The sequence below is a fragment of the Tiliqua scincoides genome, chromosome 4 (genome assembly GCF_035046505.1).
Source record: "Tiliqua scincoides isolate rTilSci1 chromosome 4, rTilSci1.hap2, whole genome shotgun sequence".
NCBI lineage: Eukaryota > Metazoa > Chordata > Lepidosauria > Squamata > Scincidae > Tiliqua > Tiliqua scincoides.
The window spans coordinates 46,146,247-46,168,233 of record NC_089824.1 but is presented as its reverse complement, the minus strand read 5'-3'; the positions used below and the strand labels follow the sequence as shown (position 1 = coordinate 46,168,233).

The 21,987-nt window shown below is 41.7% G+C and overlaps 1 protein-coding gene across 2 annotated transcripts in view; it reads right to left on the bottom strand.

Annotated features, from left to right (window-relative positions):
* Positions 1 to 10,101: 10,101 nt before the first annotated feature.
* Positions 10,102 to 21,987, bottom strand: part of ATP6V1H (ATPase H+ transporting V1 subunit H) — a 35,989-nt gene continuing 24,103 nt past the window's right edge. Inside the window, exons 9-14 of one of the 2 annotated variants that reach the window (XM_066623982.1) lie at positions 20,612 to 20,804; positions 19,317 to 19,495; positions 16,591 to 16,716; positions 14,614 to 14,715; positions 13,805 to 13,918; positions 10,102 to 10,474 (exon numbers count right to left, since the gene is read on the bottom strand). In XM_066623982.1, coding sequence (XP_066480079.1) covers positions 10,414 to 10,474; positions 13,805 to 13,918; positions 14,614 to 14,715; positions 16,591 to 16,716; positions 19,317 to 19,495; positions 20,612 to 20,804 — 775 coding nt within the window. In that variant the 3' untranslated portion in view covers positions 10,102 to 10,413. The remainder of the gene's footprint in view (positions 10,475 to 13,804; positions 13,919 to 14,613; positions 14,716 to 16,590; positions 16,717 to 19,316; positions 19,496 to 20,611; positions 20,805 to 21,987) is intronic. The other variant, XM_066623984.1, reaches the window with a different exon arrangement.

The following is a 21,987-nucleotide window of genomic DNA, read 5'->3' as shown; positions in this document are numbered from 1 at the left end:
TTCTGCCATAGCCCATTTCTAAAATCAGGAGGTTGCACATACACATCATGGCTTGTAACTCGTAATGGATTTTTCCTCCAGAAACTTGTCCAATCCCCTTTTAAAGGCATCCAGACCAGATGCCATCACCATATCCTGCAGCAAGGAGTTCCACAGACCGACCACACGCTGAATAAAGAAATATTTTCTGTTGTCTGTCCTAACTCTCCCAACACTCAATTTTAGTGGAGGTCTCCTGGTTCTGGTGTTATGTGAGAGTGTAAAGAGCATCTCTCTATCCACTCTATCCTTTCCTTCCATAATTCTGTATGTCTCAATCATGTCCCCCCTCAGGCGTCTCTTTTCTAGGCTGAAGAGGCCCAAACGCCGTAGCCTTTCCTCACAAGGAAGGTGCCCCAGCCCCGTAATCATCTTAGTCGCTCTCTTTTGCACCTTTTCCATTTCCACTATGTCCTTTTTGAGATGTGGTGACCAGAACTGGACACAATACTCCAGGTCAACATTGTCTACATCAGTAGGCAGCGGTTGCCCAGCACTTACTATGCAATTGGGATCATTCTGAGGTGGCAGGGACTGAAGCAAGGACCAGGAAGCAAACTAGGTGCTCTGCCACTGAACTGCAGCCCTCGCCATCTTGTTAATCTGATGTCATCAGGATTCCCATCTGCAAGAGGGATCTGAAGGCCTTAGGGATGGACCTCAACAAGTGGGAAACCCTGGCCTCTGAGCGGCCCGCTTGGAGGCAGGCTGTGCAGCATGGCCTTTCCCAGTTTGAAGAGACACTTTGCCAACAGTCTGAGGCTAAGAGGCAAAGAAGGAAGGCCCATAGCCAGGGAGACAGACCAGGGACAGACTGCACTTGCTCCCGGTGTGGAAGGGATTGTCACTCCCGGATTGGCCTTTTCAGCCACACTAGACGCTGTGCCAGAACCACCTTTCAGAGCGTGATACCATAGTCTTTCGAGACTGAAGGTTGCCAATACTATCAGGATTCCTGACCGTCTTTCTTTAGCACATGTTTGTTTGGTAACCTACATGCTATATAATGTGACCCTCTTTGGAGAATGGCAGAACTATGTGACTAATGCTCAGCAGCAAGCAGATATTTCAGCCCGACCTCACACATTGCAGAATGTCAACAACTTGGCTACCACAGTTTGGTCCTGGATGAATTGGCAGTTCTGAAAAACATCCACCATTGGTGCCAATGCTCAATCAATAGCTCTCCCAGGGGCCTTTCTGTTATGCCCTTTTCCCAGCTGAACACCTTATCAGCGGCATAGCTGTCATTTACTTCCAGGAGGCTGAAATCAAATGAGAATGCCTTTGCGAGGCTTGGCTCACACAAACCAAAATGCAATTAATTCAGGGGTCTGAGACAAGCTGTTCAAATCTGAGGAATTGAAAACAGAGTGCATGTCTGGATCATCTCCCAGTTTGCAATGGAATTCGTCGCTACCATCCTTGAATCAACAATTCTGTCTATAGGCAAAGAAAACCAAATTGTCTTTATAGATAGTAAAATTAATGACCAACTGGGGGAAAACAAAAAACAATCCACATAACACAGCAGGCACAAACTGCGGGCATCTGGCAGTATCTCTGAGAATACAAGGGGAATAACTGGGTTTTGATTTGATTTTCAAACACCCTTCACTCTGACTTTTGACAAAGAACAACCCATTAAGTAGAACTCAAGGGGTACTCCGAGAACCATTTGGCAGCCGCAACCATTATATGACAATAAGGAAAATCAGAGAGCCTGCTGAGCCTGCCTCCTCCCCCCCCCTCATTAAAGTTATATTTGCATAAAAGTGATGGAATTTCTTGGGCAAACTGATGCTTTGTTTGGTTTAATTTTTGGTTTCAGAGCCATTTCAACAGCCTACAGTAGGGGTGGTACCATGGTGATAAAAGCTCGAGGTTCCAGAAGAGAACTGATTGTGCATGGCCTGAGACACAGGTCACAGAGGTATTCTCCCCCACATCTGGTCCCTCTTCACCACCTAGGAAGATATACTATAGAATTAACAAGCTGCACAGGAAGCTGAGGGCATAATTCTTGCATCGCCAGCACCAGGTGTCACAAAAGTGTTGTAAAGTGCTTTACTGCAACATGCAGTGCTGGCACTGAGGCTGCCAGTTGACGCTGGGTTTCAGTTCCGGGCAGTGCTTTTTTTGTAAAAAAAAAAAAAAAAAGGTGCAGGAACTCACGACTTGTTAATCTTTTATTTATTTATTTATTTTTAAATTTATTTAAAATAAAATATTTTATTTAATATATATATAAATATATAATATGTATATATAAATATATAAAATATTTTTTATTTAAAATAAAATAAATCTTTTATTTATTTATTTATTTATTCATTCATTCATTCATTCATCTCATTTCTCGATACCATAGTCTTTCGAGACTGAAGGTTGCCAATACAATACATTTCTCTCTCTTTAAATCCCCATTCCCCAACTACTTAAGAACTAGAAAATGAGGGGAGATCTTCAAGAGAGAAGAACAAAAAGAGATGTCGGGAGCGCACACCAAGGATTATATCACGGCTTGTTGCATGTATTTGCAAATATGTAACAACCAAAAAATTTAAACATTTAATAAATATTGGTTAAAACAATTGATGAAGGCAAAATATAAAAAATGATTACATTACATCACTCTACAGATTTGTTTGAACCCAAATCAATTGGCACACAGGGGAGAGGGGGCACAAAAGATGGGTTAATTAATTGATTAATAAACAAGTTATGGATCAAAAATCATGTGGTCACATACCCCCTATTGGCTCAAGACACTGAAACATGATTGGTGCAAAAAAAAAAAGAGAAATATGTGATCAGATAACAATGAATGCGCAATATAAGCACACAAGGGGGGGAGCAGAAGAATAAACACAAAAGATGAATTGTAAAATAGATAAATTATATAATACCGGAATATAATCTATTTTACAACTCATCTTGAACCAATAGAGGGTGTGTGACCACATGATTTTTGATTCATAACTTAATCAATTCATTAACCCCTCTTTTGTGGTTCCCCCCTTTCCCCTGTGTACTATGTCCCCATTCCCCATTATAATAGTGATTATTAAATATAGTCTAAAAAAACCAAAAATTAATAGACAACAATGATCTGACCTACTGCACAGAGGAATACATATTTCCTAAGTGTTATTATAATGCAGCAAAGACACTTAAGCTTCCCCATTTATAGTTAAAAACCTAAATCTCCTGTTGATGACATTACAAAGCTACTAAATTATTAGTAATAATTTTTGTTTAATTAATTTAGATCAGCCAAGCCTTATATTAATAACTATAAAAATGAATGAATTACTTGCTTCTGAGTAGACCTGCATAGGCTTGGACTGCAATCCCATCCACATTTTCCTGGGAGTAAGCCCCACTGAACACAAGGGGACTTACTTCTCAGTAAACCTGCATAGGCTTGGGCTGCAATCCCATCCACATTTTCCTGGGAGTAAGCCCCACTGAACACAAGGGGACTTACTTCTCAGTAGACCTGCATAGGCTTGGGCTGCAATCCCATCCACATTTTCCTGGGAGTAAGCCCCACTGAACACAAGGGGACTTACCATGCCTAGGCTGTCTCAGGTGCAGGGGCTGCACTAGCCAGCTTCCTTCCCCCCCTCCTCTTGCCAAGCCAGTACCTGGGTGCTGCAACCCGTCTCCCTGGCTTGCTGTCCCTCGTCGTCGTCGTCGTCGTCGTCCTGCTCCACACATGTCCCCGCGCCCTCCACCGCTTGGAAGCAGAGCGGGGAGAGGAAAGGCGGGCTGGGCTCAGGCGGTGAGTGAGTGCAGGGAGGCCGGGGCAGTGCTTTTTGTGTAAAAAAAAATAAAAGGTGCAGGAACCCACTTACAAGAACAAGTTTAAGATTAACAAGTGTAATCTTTTATTTATTTACCTCCCCACCTAAAAAAAAAAGAAGAAAAAAAAAATTATTCCTTACAGGGATTTGAACCCCCAACCTCTGGCTCCACAGACCAGCACTTTAGTAACTGAGCCACTGGAAGTCTTATGCTCAAAGTGTTTGGAACTAATACTTGAGGCACTGATGGCCACCAGCTGGGCTCAGGACCTTATATATTAGTTCTGAACACTTTGACAATAGGCTTTCCTATAGCCCAATGGAGAGAGAGTGCTGGGCTGTGGAGCACAAGGTTGGAGGTTCGAATCCCTCCTTAGCCAGCAGTGCAGGGGAAAAAGGTGGGGGCCAGGCGGAGGGGGAAAAAGGTGCCGGTTCGAATCCCTCCCTAGCCAGCAGTGCTGCAGGGAGGGGGAAAAAAGGTGGGGGCCAGGAGGAGGGGGAAAAAAGGTGCTGGAATGCTGTTCCATTACATGGAACGTTCCTATTGGTGCGTTCCATTACAAAAAAAGCCCTGGTTCCCGGAGGACCTGGTGCAGGAGCAGCCAGCAGTAAGTTTCTTCACTGGCCGACAGAGCAGCTTTTTGGTGTGTGAGGGGGAGGCCAGAGGAAGGCAGGTGGATGGTGGAACTGGGCAGAGGGAGGATCATGCCCAGGAAGGGTCGGAGACAGCAGCAGATTCTGCAGCAGCACCCTATACCCCCTCCCAAGCCAAGAGACACTACATGGGCCTCCTCAGTTCTGCACCAGCAAAACAGTGTCCTAGAAGACCCATTGGGGCCACCAGAGCTTTACACGTTCCCTTATCCTGAGGAGACTCCGGCAGTTACCCCAGGCCCACAGGATATAGTAGCAACTATTTTGGTGCTGCCTGATCAAATATAGTGTAACCACACTTATTCTAGTTTATTTGGAAGCACCCTTTCAACATACCAGACCTAAGCTCCTAGATTCTCATGATAAGCAATACAACTTCTTTTGAGATAAAAATGTCTCTCTGGACACACCTCACTCTCTTCCCCTCTTTTTTCTTTTTTTTTCTTTTTTTGTACCATCTCTGGCTCACACCACCTTTGGTGGACAGTTGCCCCCCTTGTACTATAATTCATGGAGACCTTCTTTTGCCATTGCTTTAACCAAAACATTTCTACCAGCACCATCAACCAATAGGTGACTAATGACATAATGCACCCCACTGAGCTCCTCTTGAGTTGCTACTTAGTGCCAAATTAGAAGAGATGCTCAAATGCTGCGAGGTAGGGGGTAGGCATGTGCTTGCACATACAGCTGGGGGAGGGAACAGGAATGAGAAATCCACCTAAGGAAGTGGAGCTGGAGGGAAGAGATATGCAAATCTGTGGCTGAGCTATTTTTCCAATTTAAAATGGCACACCCCCATATAGCACCTGTAGGGCAGGTGGCAACTTCAGGACTTTGATTATCTCCATCAATATTTGTTCTGCTATTTTAGTGCTTTTCCATCCTTTTAGCATATTTTAATTGTACCCATTTTATCGTCCTTTATGAATTGTTATTTTAAAGGGTTTTTTTTCTGTAAGTCACTTTGGGACCTTTGCTTTATGAAAATAAGCACCCAGATTATAATGTTTAATAAACACACATTTAAATTAGGCAAATAGGGTGGGGGGCATAAATATCCCCCAGGTTAGCTCTGAACAAAAAAGAAGTCTGCAAGAGTTCCAGGCGCAAGGCTCTTACCTAGTCTGGCCCTTCCTCTTTGAGAGAAGCCTTCTGGGCTGTAGAGTGATGTGCAAATACTTCTGCAAAAGGATTTAATAGGTTTATTGGTTGCTGCTGAAGGCCAACCAGAATATCTAGCAGGTGGGTAGACCTTAGCACTAGAAGGAAGCACTCTAGGAAACTTAAAGCATAGGTGGCTGCGATAGCATCCCTGACAAGTAGTTTTTCAGCTTCTGCTTGAAAACCTCCAAGGAGGAAAGTCCACTACTATACAAGGCAGATTGCTGCAGATTTAGATAGCTCTACTTGGGAAATTTTTCCTCATATCTAGCCTAAATCTACTCCCCTGTCATTTCAGCCCATTGGGTTCTCGTAGTCCTGCCTTTAGGAGTCAGAGACCGTGAGTCCTCCCCTTCTTTTGTATGACAGCCCTTCAGATACTTGAGGATTGATCTTATGGTCCCTCTTAGTTTTGTCTTCCCCAGGCTAAACTAACAAGTTATTCAAGTGGTACAGATCAATTTTAGATAATTATACAATATGGAAGTGGAGGGTGGCACCGTAATGTAGAGGAATGCTATCATATACCAGACATCTGTTCCAGGCAGCAGTACATTTACTAATATAAGTACCCAGAGGAAAACATTTTAAATTGGTTCTGCCCTGAGTATTCTGACACCTGTTCTGTGAACACTCTTCAAAATCATTTAGGTCCTATCTACATATGATGAATTCCAGTAATACTTAAAATTTTGCCTTAGTTTTGCCTCTTCCAAGTTGAATAATCTTATCTTTAACAGTATCAGCTCTGCATGCATGACATAATCTGAAACAAAATGGTAAACTGACATTTTATATTGACACAATACGTAGCATTGCAATGAGTGGCATCTCAAGTCACTTTACTTCAGTGAAAGGGCCACTCTAGATCCATCCCACTGTCTCCCATGGCAATGCATTCTCTTCTGATAATTGCATAAGTTGCATTTGCAACTACCTAATGTTGCAAATGTAAAACAAGGATCTTTTTCCATTTTTCTTATACCAGCTTCTCAGTCAATGATTTTACTCTGGTTGAGAAAGTTAGCCTAGCCTGATGTACTAGCTTTCCACAAGCAGAGAGTTTGTTTTGTCATGGAGAGAACTTAGAGCCCAATTCTATGGGCTCCAGCACTGGTGGTACAAGCACACCACCTGCGCTGGGTACTCACTGGCGCAATGCTCTCTAACTGGTGCTGGACCATAGCCTGCCCTCCCTCCTCTCCTCGTTCTGCAAAGGTGCTCTACCAAGAAGGGGGCCTCCTCTGCCAGATCCTAAAATCCTAAAGGGTGTTTAGTGTGTGCCAGCAAAATAGCACAGACTTGAGAAGCCCCATTGGGAGGCCTAGGGCTTTACTCGGAAGGGGACAAGAGTCCCCTATCCCCGAGAAGACTTCCAGTGGATTCCCTGCGCCCACAGGATACAATAGTCACCATTTTGGTGCCACTGTTCCTCCAGGCCCTGGGAAGCTTAGGAGGGGGCTGTCAGTCACCTCAAAGTGAGTATGTCAGAGTTAGGAATGCAGCAGGCTAAACTGTAGGTGATTTGTGAGTCTCTTATCTTTGCTTCATCCAGATACCCAATCCTTCTTCCTGAGGGGAAATACATGTTACAACCTTTGTTTCACCCCATCCAATGTTTTAAAGCAGGTTTTGCCATTTTGTCAATTTTGCATGCAAGTTCCTAAAATGTACAACCAAGTCTCACAGATCTTTGCAATGAGTTAGCAAGAAGCTCTGTTCCCTGAATTCCATGTTGCATATTCTTCTTGGACAGCAGATTGTAACTCTATACCCCAACCAGATCTCTCCTCCTGAAACAAGGAAGAATTTCTTACTCTTTAACTCAGTAGGTGAGACAGGTATGGGTATTTGGATATTTTAGGGTGGATCTAGTCCCATTGGTACTGCTAGAGTAGCTAGATACCTGACTAAGCTGGTTTACCAGTAACCCCTTAGAAGATGGGTAAAGAACGTCTGAAGAGCCCCAGGGACAGCAGGCTGCACTACAGTCTTTATGCACATATTAAAAGCAATTTAATTGCAACATCATTGCCCAAATGGTGTCTTGAGCTACTTGCAAGTACACAAAATATGACTGGCATTCAAAAGGGGTGGTGAGGGGTGGTGGTTATGGTTGTGCAGCATGTTATGTGTAGATCAGATCTAAAAAGATACCAAAACAAGACATGAGAAAAAGTAGACAATAATTTGGAAATCACTGGACCCCCATGACTAGATTTGGAAATCACTAGACTCCCAGATTAGAACAGCCATTTTCAACCTTTTTCAGCTCACGGCACACTGTCAAGGCACTAAAATTAAGGCACATTCCCAGTTTTTTTACTTATATTAAATTACTACATTACAATTAATTTTTAATTAATATAATTAATACAATTAAATCATTACATGACAAAGGGCACAATCCTAACCAAGTCTACTCAGAAGTAAGTCCTATTTTGTCCAATGGGGGTTACTCTCAGGAAAGTGTGATTAGGATTGCAGCCAAAGACTAGGGGGGACATTGGAGGGGAATGTGCCTGTGGGTCTTACTTCTGAGTAGACATGCCTAGGATTGGGCTTTTAATTGCACTCTTCTTTCTCAAATACAGGAGCAGGCAGTTGGCACTTCTCTCTCCTCCTCTCCCCTACCCCACCCCCTCCCACAGGCACATTTCCCCCATCTCATAATTGCAGTTAGCACCTCTCTTATTGTCCTTCCCCTCACTCATCCCCACCTTCCAAAGGTCCAGAATCACTTGCCTCACATTCTCTCCCTCCCTGCCAATTGCCTGCTCCTGTATTTCAGAAAAAAGTGTTACCAAAAGCCCAATCCCAAGCATGTCTACTCAGAAGTAAGTCCCCTTATAGTCAATGGGGCTTACTCCCAGGAAAGTGTGGATAGGATTGTGGCCCAGCACCCTTCCTCTGAAAGGCAAAAGAAAGGCAGGGAGGGTCGCTTTGGGGAGCTGCAGGCAACTGTGGCAAGGAAAAGGGACTTTTGTGGACCCTGAGCCAAGCCATCCCATTCTTAGGCTGGTGGCCTCAGCAGGCTCCCTGGCTTCCTACCTGCTTGCCTGCCCCTGGCTCCCTCCTTCTCACTCACTCCGCCCAGACCTCCAGGCTCCTTTGGCTGCCCAATCAGGCAGGCAACAAGGGACTTAATACCCAATCCCAGGCTTGTCTACTCAGAAGTAAGCCCCATAATAGTCAATGGGACTTACTTCCAGGTAAATGAGGATTGGGTTGCAGCCTTCCTCTTGCAGGAGATGCAAAGCAGCCGCTGCTGCTGCTGCTCCTCCTGCTCCTCCTTTTTCCGCTGCTGCTGAGTGAGGGTTGCATAAGGGTCGGGCTTGGCTGCTGCCTGCCTAATCTGGCCCCGCGGCACACCTGAGGCTGCCTCACGGCAGTTGAAAACCACTGCATTAGAACCATGAAGTTTTTAAGGTCCTAAAGCAATGTGGGAATGAAGAAAAGAAGTGGATTGAAATTCATTTGAAATAGTAAAACTTAGACCAGCCTTGTGGCTCTCTCAAATTAGTATTTATAAACTGTCAGGCTGGACATGGGCAATCCATCTATTTTATATTAGGTATTGGCAATCCCTAAGGTTCTTTACAGCAGTATTAAACTTCCAGGCTGTTCATCTGGGCACCAACCACTGTTGCCATGTGTACTCAAAAATCTCAAAAGTGCTAGTTTTTCCTCCACATGTGACCTGCACATTTGGAAACATGTACTCACATACTAGGCAGTTGTTAACTCCAAAATTAATTATCTACAATATTGGGTTCAACAGGAACTTTTGTTTGTCTAATTTACAATTTTGTTTTATGTCTTTAAATTGTTCTTATTGCAAACCCTCTTGTATCTTGGAATAAGAGCAGAATATAATTTTTTTAATAGGCATAAAACATAGTCCCATAAGCTTTCAAACTGCAAAAATTAATCTATCAAAAGTTCTAGGATAAAAGATCCAGAAAATTATAAAACAAATGCACCCTGTTTGTTGCCAAATTCTGTGAAGTTGATAGAATTAAGTATTATTGTATCTGCTATTTTGCCACATATGTGATCAGCTAACAAGACAGCACTGTATGAAGTATTATTCTAATAAAACCAAAACAGATTAAGCCTGAACTAGAGCACAAATCTCATTTTACTTTTTATTACATTAAATCACATGCTTGTTAAGTAATTAGTAGCAAAGTGTAGGAAGAACCACAATGTATAACATATAACTTACTATAGTAAAAAAAGAAACAAGTTCTTGTTTGCTAGTTTACTACTGAATCCTATAGTTTACAATTCTGAAGAATCCAGTGAGGTTTATAAATTTGTTTTATAGCTTACTATATTCATAGAGCTTTACTCTATTAGAGAGTGTTTGAATACTGATTTCCCTCAGTGAGTACCATTAATGGCAAGTAGAGAACAAGCAACAGTGAGACAATTACAATATGGAATGACTATTCTTTAATGCTTTTTCATATTTGGAGACAATAAATACATAAAATAAAAGGCAGCACATATCAGCTATATTTCTTGGATATTTTCACAATACAGAAAGATGCCAGCTAGCAAACGGACATAAACTGTTTACTAGACATTAAGTTTTACTCCAGACAACAACAGTGGAAGAGTAATTGGAAAGAAATCTACACCATAGCAGGAGAGACTGTGAGAATCGTAACCACATTATTTTCTTGCTCACACTTCTGGTTCTCTCTTCGCTGCTCCAATTACATCCATCAAAACGAGAGTCTCAGCTTCGTGCTGTGGCTGTTTGAGGTTGCTCTGACTGAAGCTGCTTCCCAAGATACTCCCTGAAAGAAAGCAGGGGAAAGGACTTTTTTTAAAAGGTTGAAGAATGTTTAAGGAGGCTTTCAGAGTTTTTTTTAAAAAGGAGTGGTTACCATTTCCTTTGGAAAGAAGTATGCACAGTGCCTAACAGTTCAAGGACATGCCAATCTTATTAATGCAGTACTGTATAAGCAATGTACTCGTAACACTGATCCCTTCAATAGGCAGTCCGCAATGGCTAGATGTCTACATGTCTAGGCTTATTTCTGACATAAAGGGTTGTAAAATAATGCCAATTACACAGAAACCAGTGTTGTAGTTTTATGAATTTTATCAGTTTAATGAAAAAGGAATTTGAATAAAGGGCTCCTGTTTAAGCAGAATGTAAGCATGTTTATAAATATTCCATTCATTTCAGGAAGAGAGTACGCAGGAAGAGAAAGTGTATTGTATTTTATGTCCCACTGATTTAAAGCAAGGGTCTCCAAACCCTGGGCCGGGGGCCAGATGTGGCCCACAGCAAGCCTATATCCGGCCCGTGGCCAGCCTCTTCTCCCCTGAAAGCCTCTGGCCCACTTGACTGAACATGACCAGAGCTGTGCTCTGATTGCATCTGCAGTGTGTTCAGAGGGCCGGAGAGGCTGAGTGAATGAACCCACTCATTCATTTATTCATTCATCCAAGTTCCATCTCTAATTTATTTATTTGAATTTTATATTTAAATTTTTTTCCGGCCCTCAGCACTGAGCCAGATATTTCATGCGGCCCTCTGGCCAAAAAGTTTGGAGACCCCTGATTTAAAGGGTAGGTTCAGTTAAAGTGGCTGAATCATGCCCAGTTATTTTTTACTTGTCTGGTATTGTGTAGGTTTTCACTTATACTTCAAGCATTGCAGGAGTCCCAGAAGGTCCCAGGTTCAAATCCCAACATCTCCAGGTAGAGTTGGGAAAGATCCTTCTTTGAAACCCTAGAGCAGGGGTGTCAAATTCATTTCATATAGTGGGCCAAACAACATTCATGCTGCCTGCTGAAGGTCAGAAGTGATGTCAGTAAGCAGTTGATAACCAGCAATAAGCAATTTTTTTGCTTAGGAACTCATTAGCTGTAAATGACAGAAGACAAAATATGCAAAGCTTGATCATATTTTCAAGATATAGGAGAGCCCAATTATTATGTGAGCTGCCTTTTCAGCAGCACCACTTCTGCTGATGCATCACTTCACAGCTCAGCAGCTGAGAGGAGCTGATGGTAGTGCTGGGAAAGTCCAAATATCATGGGAGCTAGATAAAGAGATTCCACAGGTCATATCCAGCAATCGACTGGTGCTGGGAAAGCCCAATTATCATGGGAGCTAGATAAAGAGCTGCCACAGGCCATATCCAGCCCACAGGCCTTGTTTGACAACCCTGCCCTAGAGAGTCTCTGTCAATATGTACAGTCAACATGAAGCTAAGTGGACCAATGGCTGATCTGCAGTTTCTTCTCCTAATATGAAGGTGTGTCCTCACATCAAGGACACCAAAATGTTGACTTGAACAACAAAAATTGATTAAGCAGAGCAAAATCCCAAAATAAAACCCTGGAAAGAGAGAAGTCTAAAATGTCTGTTTCAGCAAGGGAAGAGTCATGAATTATAAAACATGCATAGGATATACACAGAATATTTCAGATCCAAAAATATATTTATGCAGCTTCATAGCACCACAGTGCTATTTCCATACAGGAAACAAACATGCATGCTTGTCCAAAAATATATTTATGCAGCTTCATACCACCACGGTGCTATTTCCATACAGGAAACAAACATATGCATGCTTGTTAACATAGAATGAGGCTTTTTTATTTTTAAATAACCACTGATGTATTAAACCACTTCAGAATCCTATGCAAGTTTTATTGAGAGTTCTTAAAATTGCTCGTACTGTATTTTTAAAGCCAGTTAAATTTGTAATTCACTGTGCATTTTATCTTTTTAACAGGAATCATCAGAGCTCAAGATGAATACTGTGCAAAGCTTGGACATTTTATTACTCCCACCCCTCAGAGGGGCAGAATTATTTATAGAAATGTCAATCGCTACAGATCTGTTAGTTAATGAAAGGCAACTTGATGATCCTGCCGATTACCAAAAACAGATACAAGCTGCACCAGGACTTTATTGACAAAAAGCTTATCACAGTGCTATGCTCCTTTTATGTTCTAGCATTCCATGTAGCCATCAATGGTGGCTTGCAAAGAAAAATGGGAAACTGGAGACAATAAAGGTCTCAAATGCCTATTGAATCACAGATTTTGGATAAAGTGGCATTTTTCAAACACCATAGTGTTTTTGGTACAGAAACGTCGGTGATGGCTAAGGAGCACCACGCTATAGAAGAAGCAAATGCTATGAGACCGAGCTGTAAATCAGAACTCCCAGATTTGAATCTTGCCAATGCCATGAATTTGCTAGGTAGCTTTAAATCAAGACTCCACTTCAATGCAAAGCTACAGTGTGGGCCAATATGCACTTACCTTACAGAATTATAAGGATGACAACAAGATAATACATGTAACACTCTGCATGCTCAGCGAAGTGCTATCTAAATACTTATTAAATAAGCAAATCACAGGGACTTATATTTACTGCCACCAGAAAGATGAAAGATTTGAGCTACAGAGAGAAGTTCTCTGTATTGCCAGCACTACTACTTTGACTGCAGTCTAAAAATGTTGGCCCTCACAATGAGATCCTGCCACAATTGAAAAGGACCACTAACTTTACAGTGTTGCATGGTATCTGCAGGTCAATGAAACTCCTGTTACACATTTTCCCCAGAGCAGTTGGCTAGCTTAAGAGAAGCCTTGCCTTTCTTTTTGTGCAAATTTAATGATAGCTGCACTTTGCTTGTAAATCTGAACTTGTAAACAAAGGCCACATCCTGGAACCTTCCTGACTTGGAGTAAACCAAGTTGTTAGTGACCAAAGAAAGTTCCTCAACCCTAGCAATAAACATTGTTTTTAGAAAAATAACACTTGTCAAGGGACATAGTTAACTGCATTCATTTCATAAGGCAGCAAGCAACAATTCTATATTATTCTGGGTGAAACATTAGTGTAATGTGTCCGAGACAGTTACCACTTTTTAAAAGTTAGTATCTGAACTGGAGTGTTTATAAAAAATAAAATATTGATGAACCTGTATAAGAACCAAACTCAAAATGTTCAATGCTTTGGTTCCTGGTACCAACAGTTATTGTTACAGCGGTCCCAAGTCATTATGTGTTTTAGTGATAAATTATAACTATGGATTCTGGCTTTACACATCACAAAAGTAATTCATGCTACAAAGTGGAAGTTAGTCTTCACATACCAGTTGTGGACCATCAACTTCTGAACAGCAAGTAATGCATTATAGCGAACCTGCTGGTCTTCATGATGCATGTGGTTCATTACAAGTTGTTTCCCACCAAGCTGCTCAATCACACTGAAAAAAGAGGGAGAAGCATGGATAGAAAATAGTAGTGAGAAGGTATATAACAGCCCAATCCTATGCATGTCTACTAAGGGCACAATTCTAACCAATTTTCCAGCACCGAGGTAAGGGCAATGCAACTCTGAGGTAAGGCAATAAACATTGCCTTACCTTGAGGAGGCCTCCGTGACTGCCTCCCAACTGCAGGATGCAGCACATGCCCCACTGGCACAGCTATGCCAATGCTGGAATGCGCCCAAGACATGCATTAAAGTCAATAGGACTTACTCCCAGTTACGTGTGTATAGGATGGCAGCCTAAGCATGTATCTATTTCATCCTACTTCCGATTACTGAAGGCACCAACCTCGCACACTACTTTGCTTCACAACCCCCAAATCATAAACCTGAAATGGTAAATCAGTGGCAGTGAGATAATTTTGTAGTCTGCTAAGCTGCCTTTTAAAATATTTTCCAATGGAACAATCACATTGTCTACTAAGTAAGCCTCAATCACTTCTCAACTAACTTCTGATTTTGCTTTTCCCATTTCAAAGCTCCAAGGCATATCATTTAGACAGCAATCAAGTGGGCACCTACATTATATCTTGATTCCTTTTAGACCTTAAAGCAGTCAAACAATCCCTTCCACATCTGCAGCTTTGGCATTAACTCTGATGCAAGACCCAAGTGAAAAGGCTTCCATACCGTTTCCCTCGAGGGTAGTGTCGCACATATTCTCCCACATCGTGGGCAGCTACAGCAAGGACCTGTGGGTCATCTGATACTTCCAGAAGTTTTGTCAGAATCCTACAATAGTATTTTAAGTTTAAAGTTAGATGTTCACTCTCTACAAAGTGCTAGCTTAGAAATTTACTTCTAGATTAAAAATAAATAAATCACACTGCCTACAGGAGAATTGACAAGTGGTCAACTATTCCAGCTGTATTTTCTTAACTTTCAATGTATCTGACTAGTATTAAGAAGAGTACGCATGAAGAGTTTTCATTGCTAAGCTATCCCAAGGACACAAAGAATGAGGGCAGCAGACATCTAGATCAGGGGACGTATCTAGCAGGTCCACTCTTGGGACCTCTCTCTAGGAGCAGTTCACAACTGTGGAAGTGCTAGCAAGAACACCAAACCCCAAAGCTCTGAGTGCCGTAACACAGAAGTAATTGGCAGTGACATCATCACATCACATCACCGCAACTACTTCTGTGTCAGGCACTTTTGGAACGGGATGGAGAGTCACAGCCCCCGGTGCCGAGGGGACAGCTATGCCACTGGCATGACCCAATATGGCAATATGACAAAAAACCTACTTGTATTGATATGATGAATAAATTTAGCTCCTAAACAGTTCTTTTGTTGGTGTATGGCCACAATGCTCTGATTGTACAAAATATAGATTAGAAGATTTAACATAGGAAATCCTTACAGTTTCCATTTTAGCAATCCAATATTATGCATATCCTTTGAAAGAAGAGCTAAGTAGCTAGCTACTCCAACCAAATTACAAGATCTCAGTATTACACTGGTTGCCCTCCCTCCCTACCCCTCCCTGTTTTCACACACAATTTTTCATTTTTTTTTTCCTGGAAGGACAGAATAAAGAGCCAGTCATGTTCTTAGTACATCTGTTCAACTTTGAGAGAAGGTCAATCAATATTATTGATAAATAATATTCATGCACAGCTAAACCTACTGATCTATATGATAATTCATGCATATCTATAATCAGTCTAAATTTCAAAGCAGAGAAATCAAACTACAAATTAAAGTATCATAGACACTTGAACAAACATGAATGATCAATATTTGCCTTTTCAGGAATACACATGAAGCTTTACTGAAGAGTAACCAATGCAAAAATATTATAGGCAGTTCATGTCACAGCCATTATGTTAAAATACAGAGTCAAGTCTTTACTAAGAACACCCAGACATGAAACCTAGAATCAGTCATTGTTTTCAGCAGTTTTCTGAAAGTAAATAGTAGTTTCTGAAGCACATGGTTGATATTCTGGAATCAAAAACTCTTCGGTTTAAAGGGAAGAGTTAAGACAACTGCATGCTGTGAGTCTCATCTATGCAGCAAGGAGTATTAAAAGCACTGGGTGCTTTCCATGTCATGCAGCAGTAGACACATTCCATAGTCTCACAAATTGTGTTTGTTTATAGCTGAGGCTTCATGTACACATGATGTTCCTTGGACTTTTACACCCAAGCTTACAGGTTATAAACCTCTGTTTGTAAACATGCTCTGACCATGTCCTGCATTGCCTGCCCCCCAAAAAGTGAGGACCAATTCCCATTAATATACCCAAATAGGCATTGAACTTTGGGGGGGGGGGAGAGAAAGAGTTGTTGTTTTAAAAGCTCACCATGTTACATGGTTAATCTTCCTGAAACAGAAGAGTTTCCAGATAGTATGCAATGGGACATGCTTGAAAAAAGTCATGTACTCGACTGTATATGGTGAAATCCTTGGGCATGTCAGGTCTAAAATTGTTCATTGGATCTCAGTCCATATTTTCATAAAGAAGTATTCTTTAGAAAATGAAATAAAAATCCTTCCTCCTCATGTAGATAACCACAAAACATTAGTTTATTCAGAGCAATACGATAACCATTAGACCTATTTTTAAAAATTGCAGAAAAAACAAGAATCAGAATGACTTACTTCAATAGTTCATAATTCTTTTCATTTAATCGAACAGCATTCTCTCGCCAAAATTTCTCAGATTTGTGAACAGGGCTCCACTCAAGTCTTCCTGACTTAAGCTCAGAACTGTACTCATCAAACGAGCTGCAGAATAAACCCAACATAAGAAGCTGAAGAAGGAAGCCAGTACTCAAGAGCTCAAGATAAACAGGTAACAATTGTGACAAAAAAGAGAAAATTCAATGGCCAGGTAACATCTGAACAAGGAAAGTGTCTGCTTGTAGCCATGTTGTTAGGCCCAAGTGCAGGGCCCCAGCTGCAACCAACTTCCAATTAGTGCATACCAGGCCTGGGAGAACTGTGGAGTAGGCTGCTTCACAGGGCCCTCTGATATCGTACCAAGCTACCAAGTGGGCTTCAAGGCCAACTTGATTAACAACAGGGTTCAGCTGTGAATGTCTCAGGTTGGGAGGGGGGATTCCACCATGAGTAAGAAGGCTTGTGGCACGTCCACCCCTAGAATGTTCGGCTGGAACCGAGTTCTGATTGGTGGTTGGGTCAGAAGACCTATAAAGGTGAGGGAAAAGAGTTTCTTTTGTTCTAGCTTTGTCTCTGGCTGAAGGGGCCTGAGACCTTTGACCACGCTGGCAAGAGCGACCCAATTTGTCTGTAGCAAGATGGGTCAGATTGGACTTTGGAAAGCTAAGACTTTGGTGAGTGATAGATTTAGGAGTTAGTTGTTATTGTTTTATTAGGCTGGGTGTTGTATTGGTGTGCTCTTCTCTAAATTCCTAAACTTTTGACTGATGCAGTGCTGTCTGCATAACTATGCTTTAAACATTTATTCAATAAACTGGCTGGATTATTGGGATTGGAGAAGTCACAGGGACTGGTTGTGGGAGGCAATCCACTTTGTCTGGGATGTACCCTGGAGGGCTGGGGTATGACGCAGGGGAGGGTTCCTCAAATTTGACCTGGCTACCAGGATTGGAAGCTCTGCGGTTTAAGAGCTATTTCGCAACTGGTCTCGGATAGACCCGTGGGTGCCAAGTGACCATAAGGGTTTATGGCTACTTGATCACCCTGAAAGCAATAAAGAGATTACACGGCCATTAAGGAGTGTGGTCTGGTTTTTTCTTCACAACAATGACTAGCATTTATGTCATTAAGAGCTCTATCTGTGAACAGAAGCTTCTGGTTCACAGGGGAAGCTCCTGACAGCAGTGACCTTAGTCATGATGCTCCTCTTGTGCTCTGTGACGTTGATTGGAGTGTGGGTATTAGAGCCTAGATCAGCCACAGCCTCTTGGCCTTTATTTCTGAGCTCGGTATTCAATAAGGCTTTCTTCTGTTGGAAGGGTTTCCTGAGAGTGTCCCTACCCAGAGTCAAAGAGTTCACTCTTGCAAAGGAACTGGGAGCCACTGCCACAGCTCTGAGTTGACCCATTTTGCAGGCTGCGGCTTACCCAGAGGCAAGGGGATGAATGTCCCCTTACCTTGATAAGACTATCCACCTGCTAAACTTCCCATAGGATGCAGTGTAGCCCAGGCATGCACCACTGCATCGGTGTGGGGCAGGGGTCTCCAAACTTTTTGGCCAGAGGTTCACATCAAATATCTGGCATGGTGTTGAGGGCCGGAAAAAAAAATTTAAATATAAAATTTAAATATATTAGAGATGGAGATGAGTGAATAAATGAATGAACGGGCTCATTCATTCAACCTCTCTGGCCCTCAGAACACCCTCCAGACACAATCAGAGCACAATTCTGGTCATGTTCAGTTGAGTGGGCCAGAGGCTTTCAGGGGACAAGAGGTTGGCCGTGGGCTGGAAAGAGGCTTGCTGCGGGCTGCATCTGGACCCCAGGCCGGGGTTTAGAAATCCCTGGCGTGAGGAAATTAAGGTAGGACTAGGCTGTTTATCTATTACAGAACATATCTACAAATTTAAACTCGCAGTATAGGTACCATTATATTTTCTACAAATTTTTTTTTTGTTTGAAATATTGAGGAATTCCTGAATGTCTAGATCAGTGGTTCTCACACATTTAGCACCAGGACCCACTTTTTAGAATGAGAATCTGTCAGGACCCACCAGAAGTGATGTCATGCCCGGAAGTGAGGTCATCAAGCAGGAACATTTTTAACAATCCTAGGCTGCAAACCTACCCACAGTTACTCAGGAGTAAGTCCTAGTGACTACCATTGTTAAAAGAATATACATAGGAGCTTGTTAAAAGTACAGATCTGTAACATTTCCCCAAATGCAGTCACATATCATGGTAGCATCAAGTCTAATATATTAAAAATAAACTACTGAAATGAAAGGGGACCCACCTGAAATTGGTTTGTGACCCACCTAGTGGGTCCTGACCCACAGTTTAAGAAACACTAGTCTAGATTGCTTTAAAAAGCCAGTTTGTGATAGGCAATACCTATGCTGGGGTGGGGGGGTGGTGGTGGAATTTTAAAGTAGAACCATCTGAGGATGCAAATTAGAGGCTGGAAATAAGAGCTGCATCCGAGGTTGCAAATAAGAAAAAAAAAAAGGTGCTTGACTCCAGAGCTTCCACAAGCGATGCTTTCTTTTATAAAATTTTCAGGCCAGGCTTATAACCAGGCTTTCATAACCAGGCTTATACTCCAATGGACATGTGGTTGGGAGCTTTTAGCCCAAAGAAAGGTCAGCCAATGACACATATTCACATATATAGCTTGACAATAAATACCCAAGAAGAGTTTACCTGAGGTCCTGCACACTCTCACCAAGCTTGTCTAACAGAAACTTGATATCCTCACTGATGTCCTCATCATCATATTTCTGTTGTTCCAAGTTCTCTAGCTGCTTTAGGACTTTGCACTGAATCATGGCAAGAGCATACTCTTGACGGGTTTCTCTTTCTGTAGATTTTTCTAGAAGATTCTGGAATGGAAAGAATCAAAAGGAACACTTTGACTGTTATTGACAAAAAGGTATGCTGTAGTTAGTATCTCCTTTGTAAACTTTGCACTAGCATCCTTTTGCAAGTCTATAATTGAATGGAAGACATGACTTACTGATGCCATCCCAGTTTCACATTTTGTTTTGGGGGGGGGGGGAATGAGCAAGCTGCTAAGATCTCTCTTGAAAGCTGACAGAGTAGGAATTTCAGAGAGCAGTATTTTAACTTAATTGTACATTCAGGTTACTGTCCATAATGTGGATTTGCCTTTGCTAACTAGGTTAAGTTGGAATCTTTTAAAATGGTGGTTCTCATACATTTAGCAGGAAAACTATTTCTAAGTCACCTCAGCATTGGGCCTTCACAATGGCTGTATGTTGGTGCCTTTTAGATTATGAACCCTCTAGGATAAGGAACCATCTTTTTACTTATTTTGTGTATGAAAACTAGTTTGTTTAAACGCAGCATATAACTTCTTTAAAAAAGCAAGAGCAATATGTGGTTTACAAATGTCCGTCATTTTTTTTCTTGAGCACGAGGATCACTATGGTGGCTGTCAGCATCCGGAGTACTTGGCAATGACATCATCACCAAGCTCTGCAGCCATGGAGTTGCAAGTTATGCGGGGCTTTGATTTGATAGGTGGCCACACAGCTGCACAGCTTACAGGGAAGGCTGTAATATATAGGTCTAGGAATTTCTAATTGAGCAGTTTATGAATGGTGGATTGAGCAAGCTTATTACAGCACTGAGAAAGGTCCCTGGTCCAGTTCCCTCTACGTCCATGAAAGTTGCACAATGTTAGGGAAGATTTGAGGCAACCTGGTACAGTGGATTTCAGTCACAAATTTTCACCCATGGCACCATTAAGTACAAAACTGTCAGGTTATTGTACCAAGAACCAAAAAGGTATGTGAAACAGGCCTCCAGGTAACAGCCTGCACTGATTTTTGACAAAGTTTCGCTCCAACATTCAAGAGAAACGGTTTTCAAAGTTTGGGCCTCATTGCCAGTCTTGTTTTCTGGGCTAGGATTTACAGCTGACTCTAAAATGGTTTCCACCCCCTTTGACTTTCTAACACACATACTTCACTCACCCGAAACGCGGCCAGGATGATCCTGGTGACTTTCTCTTTCACAGATTCCTGAAGGATGTCGGACAGGACTGGGACAATATTATACCGCCGCAAATATTCACACATTTGAGGACTGAATGCCAACAGCCAGACAGAGAAAATCATCTGATACTGAAGCTGGAAACCACATTTATTACTCAACACTCCCATGATACTGAAGAAAGGGAAAAACAGACTCATGAAACCATGCCGTTAAGTAGAAAATAAGCAACTGACATTTGTGATGCCAAGTGTCAGTGTCCTAAAAAGCTTCTTTAAAAGCTACATGCTACCCAAAAAAAAAGGTTATAAAAGACTAAATGCCACACAGGGTGAACCTATTATATTAGAAAGTCATTTGGCAGCACTTCAGGTATAAATATTGGTTTATTTGGAACATACATTCCTGCCCCGAAAAAGAAATGAAAGAAGCTTCAATGTACACACTGCCTGAGGAAATCAGCAGACAGATACTAAAAAGAGCCAAATGGTGGGAAATAATTCAGTTCAGATTGTTAACAGAAGTTTTAGAAGAGCTACACCTGCTTCAGAATTGCAGAGAGGAGCTCTGTATTGCTATGGTAGTGGTATCCTTTATTTTTTAATATATGCTGCAGGGTATTAGGCTAAAGCACTCTCAATGCACAGCTATAAGCAGGAGAAGCAGACTGTCTGGAGGATTGTTTATGTATTTATATGTAGATTTATATCCCTCTCCAGCCCAAGACAACAACCACCAGCAATGCAAACAGAATAATAAATTCTATTACATTAAATTCTATTGTATACAATAAATACAGGATACTAGAATGCATAATTTAACTGGTAAAAACCTGAAAATGTCAAAGAGGTTTGTCAAACTAACTTTGGAATAAACTTCTAAAACACACTTCCCTAATCAACTTACATTAGACATATTTAGTAGAGCAATAATACTTTGCTTGTAAGAAGACAAATATAAAAGATAGCACAATCTTAAACATGTTGATTCAGAAATATATCCCACCAGGTTTAATGGAATGTGCTCTCCAAAGTGATTGCACTATTAAAATGAACTCTAATTCAGATTTATGACTCAACACACCTCTGCTTTTCTGGAAAATATGCCAAGAGGAACTAGCCTTTTCACCCCAATATGGTAAACTGATTCCTTTAGTACCTCCTACTGCCAAGCCCTGCCTAACAACGTAGGACACATCCCCAATGTATTAGTTAAAGCACATAAAATTGCAGGTGCTGCACTGTAATTGTAAACCTGAATCCTGGGCCACCGTTTCCAATCTAAAAGTAAAGATATGACATGAGGAAGAATGGAAAGAAGAGAGGAAAATCAATCTGAGAAAGGCAGGATGAATAGT